The 6,133-nt window shown below is 42.6% G+C and overlaps 1 protein-coding gene across 1 annotated transcript; it reads left to right on the forward strand.

Annotated features, from left to right (window-relative positions):
* The first annotated feature begins 324 nt into the window (after positions 1-324).
* gja10a (gap junction protein alpha 10 a) lies at positions 325-5,581 on the forward strand. The gene is made up of 3 exons (XM_070979178.1): positions 325-442; positions 2,482-3,946; positions 5,091-5,581. Exons 2-3 carry the CDS (start codon positions 2,521-2,523, stop codon positions 5,141-5,143), a joined length of 1,479 nt encoding a protein of 492 aa, XP_070835279.1. The 5' UTR covers positions 325-442; positions 2,482-2,520; the 3' UTR covers positions 5,144-5,581.
* The last annotated feature ends 552 nt before the right edge of the window (positions 5,582-6,133 follow it).

Consider the following 6,133-nt stretch of genomic DNA (forward strand, 5'->3'; position numbering starts at 1 on the left):
CTTATTGGCTCAGTTACATCTTCATGTTTATGGGCACCAGAAGCAGACCCTATGTGAAAGACCAACCATAAAAATATCACCCTCTCTGTCAGAGAGGGTGATATTGATGGCACTGGTTAGAGTTGGCACTGTTGGCGTGGGAGAAGGGAGGGGGGTGGGGACATTGTCCCGTCGGGAGGTGATCGATGCTCACATCCTGTGAACCCTGCATGTAACACGGGAGCGCACTCCCAACACACAGGCAGCCACAGCACACACAGATACACAGAGAGACAAAAACAGGGGAGAGCAGAGGGATGTGGACTATAGTTTGGGACCGGCACAAGAGGACCACCAAACATCTCCATGGGGTAGCCATACAGACACAGTCAGCTTCTGGGATGCTCATATAAACACGATGAAGTGCACCAAGAGACAAAGAGGGAACCCATACCAGTGATATGTAAGTGCTGCTGAAATGCTTGATTTATTGAATGGAGTCATTTGCTGTAATGTCATGCTCTAAAAATCGTGCAACATGCTGGACGCCTTAAAAAAGATTTTCCATTTTACGTCTATGGCACTGCACAATGAAATTTTAGGTTGTCTGTGTGTGCCTCTGTATCAGCATGGGCTGTCTATGAATGTGCACCAAAAAGTAGCTTCGGGTCATAGCAATGGCATATCTGAAAAAAGGATGGCCGCACACTGAGCTCCAGTAATATGACCACAGTTGGTCTTTTGGTGCCCCAGCTGGTCTTTCTCAAAGCCAACTGTAGTTCAAACATCAGTGATACAATGAAATCACTGGAGCTAAGTCATGTTGTTTTTAACAAGTGTCTCTGAGCCTGAGGTTGTTCTGATGATGTCATCCAGGCACGACTTCTGGAGCTACACCATAGACTGCATAATCAAATAAAGGCTAGAGCTCCATGGCAGCAGACAATATAATGGTAATATACTAATATACTGTAATATACAGTTTGGCTTTTCTCTTCTCTTTGGTCTGACCAGGACTAGTTTTTTACAGAGTGTGTACAACACATGATTGACAGTTATCTCCTTCAGCCAGTCATCAAGATGAACCCTGCAACAGCTGATTGGACGAGCATTTGCTGGGATGTCAGGGGCCCATTTTAAAAATGGAAAAACAAAGCAGTTCTCAAATTTCTCCACAACTACCACTGTAGTGTATGTTTAAATCACCTGTCTAGAACATTTCATTGAAATAGCTGTTCATGATGTTTGGAAGTTTTGAAGGGCGTAACATCAACTTGTAGACACTCCCCTCAGTCTGCTGATTGATCCAGCATTTATCTCAGTGCATCCTCAATGTAAATGTTTTTGATTCTGGTGATAATTTTGTTTTTTGTCAACAAATTCCATGTACACTTTCAAACTAACAATGAACGCAAACAGTTTAGTATTATGTGTGTATCCAAATATCTTATTCCTCTGGGTTATAGAGCTCCATCATTGTCCAAAAACTATTAAAAGCACATCAGTGTGCCACACTGTTCCACTGGGTGACGTGTTCCTTCATTACCATGAGTTTACACACTATAGTTTACTTTCACTCCCTCCGACATTCACCGCCCTGCTGCTGGAAATACACTAGAGCACCAACTGTGGAGACTCAGCCGCTGACAATAGTCCCCAGCAAATGCAGTATTTCCTCCCGTCTGACAGTTTGACAGCATCCAGTTGTCTAAAAAAATGGTGTTGAGGCTGAGAGCCAAAGACAAGGTGGGGAGGTCAGAAATTACTGAGAGCAGACTCCGACATTGTTGGTTTGGGTCTTCTAAACTACAGCTTTTTTCTATAAAGGATAACTGGGGTTTATTCCAAATTTGTTTTTGTGGATTTGGCCACTGATTTTATCAGTTCTGATAATTATTATTAGTAGTAGTATTAGTATTCACCATAGCAGTTCCTGAGATCTTGCAATGTCATGACGTTGGCAAAAATAAGTGCAACAGGGCAACAAACACAAGCAGTCTGACCTTCAGAGAGGTTGTAAACAAACCGCCAGATTAGCTACATTTATTTGGAAAAGAAAGGAATGCATATGGTAAAAACAACAAACCAAACTGTCTTGTGTCAACATCTACAACATCTTAAAACCCAACTTTCTGGCTGTACTTAGAGCAGTTGTGCAATCAGGCATTATTAGTGACATTTCTGCTGCACCCACTCTCAGTTTTACCTCCGTAGCAAGTAGTAGGTAATCTGGCTGAACTATCACCTTGTTTACACACTGTTTGTGTATCTTTCCTTGTTGAATTAATTTTTACTAATGTTGCCATGTCCTGAGATCTCAGGAATCACTTTAGTGTGTACAGTGTTATCATAACCAATAGAACTGTTGGCTTGAGCTGCACAAATATAACCCATGTTGTAACAAACTCTACCATTACCTTAGAATTTCAGAGCAAATCTAATGTGTCTAATATGTAATCTGGCTTTGTGAGGTTGATGTATGTGCATGCTGTCTCTCCACAGATTGAGGACATGTGGCATTGAAGTGGTGAGAAGCTGACCATGGGTGACTGGAACCTGCTGGGCAGCATCCTGGAAGAGGTCCACATTCATTCTACCATCGTAGGCAAGATCTGGCTTACCATACTCTTCATCTTCCGCATGCTGATCCTGGGCGCGGCCGCTGAGGATGTGTGGGATGACGAGCAGTCTGAGTTTGTCTGCAACACTGACCAGCCGGGCTGCAAGGCGGTCTGTTATGACCGTGCCTTCCCCATCTCCCTCATTCGATTCTGGGTCCTGCAGGTCATCTTTGTCTCTGCGCCCTCTCTGGTCTACATGGGCCACGCCCTCTACTGCATCCGAACTCTGGAGAAGGAGCGCCACCGCAGACGGGCCCAGCTGAAGGAGGAGCTGGACGATGCTGAGTTGGCGTTGGACGAACATAAGCGCATGGAGAGGGAGCTGAGGAGGTTGGACGAGCAGAGGAAGGTGAAGAAGGCTCCTCTCAGAGGCTCTTTGTTGAGAACTTACATCATCCATATCCTTACACGCTCTCTGGTGGAGGTCTGCTTCATCCTGGGCCAGTATGTACTCTATGGTGTCCAACTGGAGCCTCTCTATAAGTGTGAGAGGCTGCCTTGCCCCAACAGTGTAGACTGTTACATCTCCAGGCCCACAGAGAAGACCATCTTCATGGTCTTCATGATCATTATTGCTGGTGTGTCACTTTTCCTGAACATTCTGGAAATATCCCACCTGGGCATCAGGAAAATCAAACAGACACTGTATGGAGAGAGGTACACAGAGGATGACAGTTTGATTTACAAGTCCAAGAAGAAGGCGTCCTTACCACACCTCTGTGTAATGAGCAATGCATCACCTCACAATGGGCCTTTGACTCAGACCTTCAAAGTGATTCCAGAGGCGGACATGAAGTCCCCTCATTACAATACTGGGCTCAGAGCCAACCAAGATGCACCAAGATACAACAGTCTGTCTCATCCGGGACACAGTCAGACCAGCTATATCTGCCCCCAACCTAGGATGCCACCCAGGTCTGGCCAGAACTGTGCAATCCAAGATCCCCAAATCCATCAAGATTCAGAGGTCCGCACAGCCATGGTAGACCACCACCCAGCCTGGGCTTCTGCTGTGTCCAATGTGGAGAGGAGTACAACAAGCCATCATGAGGACCCCCCTCAACCAAGCCATTTGGAAGCTCTGCTGTCCACTAGCACCTTAAAGCCCAGTGCTATCAGAGACCTGGATGAGGATGAGCGAAGGGAGTCAATGGGAAGCGAAGTCCTTATCCCCAACCCCAGGAAGACCAGCTTCATGATCAGGCCACCATCTGAGAGCTTGTCCTCCATCAGTCGCTCCACGAGCCCCTCCTTACATACCTCAGAGGAGTCAGACGAACTGGGCTCCCTGCAGGGAGACATGCCCATGATGCCACCTCCAGGTGGTCGAAGAATGTCAATGGCAAGTAAAAGGCAGAAATTGTGTCATTTGTCCAATCTCTAGTGGAGAGAACATCGAATCCAAAGTTGTAAACAACAGAGTACACCTATCAACCTGGGTTTCATTAGCAACTGCTATCTGGAACACAACATTATATGTATGAAACATGAAGCCTCTGCAAGTGTATTTTCAAAGTCAAAGTATAAAAAGTTACTCTGAAGCTAGCTTGCTCATAGAGTTATGAAGTTGAGGATTTAGCTGACTACACTAACCAACACATTTGGCCAAAATACCCAATATCAAAGCCAAGACAATGTGACACACAAAGAGACAGACAGACAACAGAGAAAGTGAGAAAGTGATGTTTTGAAGAGAGAAAGATGGAGAGAGAAATCTCATTTCTGTTGATCTGGGTGAAGCCCAGTAGTGACAAACTGGAAGTCCATTCGGTGTTGCCAATGAAATTAAACACAAAATAATGAATAATTGTAAAAATATCAAACTGCACAATGAGATTCAATATGAATCTCACTGATTACTTATCCTTTATAAAAATATCTACAGCACAGAACTCTCACATAAATAATTTGTGTGCACCAGTTAGTAATTCATGCTCTCAAATTATTGCAAGAGCTTTAACAGAACATGCAGAGCATTAAACATGTGTTTAACATTTAACATTTGTTAAAGGGACGTCAAAGACAACACATTAACAATGGGGACTCGTGGAAATACTAACCCTTTACCCTGTTAAAATGTTGACAAAATAATCATATATTGTGTTAATAACTTCATCTATTAATAAGTTTGACCTGCTCTTATAATTTTGATGTTTATTTCTTCATGACACCTGTCAGGCTCCATAGATGTCATATTTAGTTTTATATTCAAAAGAAGTTATTATAGTGCTAACTTATTGGCAATGGTATGACTGAATGTTTTTACAGAAAAACATATATATCTGCACACTATGTTTCTCTTCCATAGACGCATCTTGGATAGATGTAAAGGATTTATTCCTGTTCCAAGATGTGAAACTATTACAGACGTGTTCGAACACTTGAAGAATGTCACGAGCGCTCTCTCTTGAGCAACACTGGATACGCTTTCTGTTTTATGTCCAGCACCGGCTGCAGTCTGAGTCAAAGCTGTCTTCTTGTCTTTTTCAGAGCATGTTTCTGGATATCTCCTCTATCATGAAGAAGTGAAGCGACAGGGCTAACATTATGGCTGTAGGAGCTGTGTTCCGCAGCCCAGCTGGGTCACAAACAGGGGAGGAACTGTATCAATGATCCAGCCATCAACATTGATCCACCACTCAAGTCACGTGGGGCCAAAACCAGTCAGTCAGCCATGATGGGGCAGTGGACTCAGTGCCAAAGCCCAGTATGTTCTGAAGCACCTTATAATGCCTACATGTGGGTACTAACAGGAAAGGATTGTATCTCTTTAAAAACATCTCTCCACATGTTGGCTGAGTGTTTAACATTGTGCACAATGGATAACGGAGCAACTTCCTCAGAGGATTGGTTTGCTTCTGTGACGTGGACTTTCTTAAAAGCTTAAAATACTTTTTTTGTAACTCGCAGACTTGATTAGAATATGTATGTGCATAGTCATTTGTATACAGTCATTTCATGAGAAATTATGATACTTTATATTATATTCAGATTAAATGCTTCTTAACAAAACAGCCATCAACTTGTCAACAAATATTGAATCAAACTGCACACACCAACCCCACATGGTAGAATTCTCATGCTTTTTATTTCTCAACAAAAATTGCCTGGGCAAAATTTTTTTTTTCTTTTCTTTAAAATCTTTTTCATATCAAAGAAACAAAACATGACATGTTGCACAATATTTACAAAAAATATATAAACAAAAACACAGGTCATTTGAACATTCAAAGATAAAAAACAAATCAAAAATGCTGAATCTGCATGTAACAGTCATGTTGCAGTTACTCAAAAAAAGGACACGTAAAAAATGGCTCACCAAAATATACAAATACAATGAAGTAACCACTGTAAAAAGTTAGAAACAATGCCACAGAAACTGTCTACATTTCTATCATACAGTCCTTACCCATACGAAGAGGTATGCTGAATCATCCAGGTAGATAAGTGCTTAGAGTCGGTTCAACTAAACTTAAAAAAACCTCGAAAATCAGAATCTGAGATTCAAGTGGCCCCGATTACCACGTTCTGTA

The sequence above is a fragment of the Chaetodon trifascialis genome, chromosome 14 (genome assembly GCF_039877785.1).
Source record: "Chaetodon trifascialis isolate fChaTrf1 chromosome 14, fChaTrf1.hap1, whole genome shotgun sequence".
Classification (NCBI taxonomy): domain Eukaryota; kingdom Metazoa; phylum Chordata; class Actinopteri; order Chaetodontiformes; family Chaetodontidae; genus Chaetodon; species Chaetodon trifascialis.

Excerpts from the sequence above, each read along its gene's own strand:
- gja10a (XM_070979178.1), top strand. The coding sequence starts at position 2,521 with ATGGGTGACTGGAACCTGCTGGGCAGCATCCTGGAAGAGGTCCACATT. Across the intron at positions 3,947-5,090 it reads TCGAAGAATGTCAATGGCAA|AGCATGTTTCTGGATATCTC; the intron begins GTAAAAGGCAGA and ends TGTCTTTTTCAG.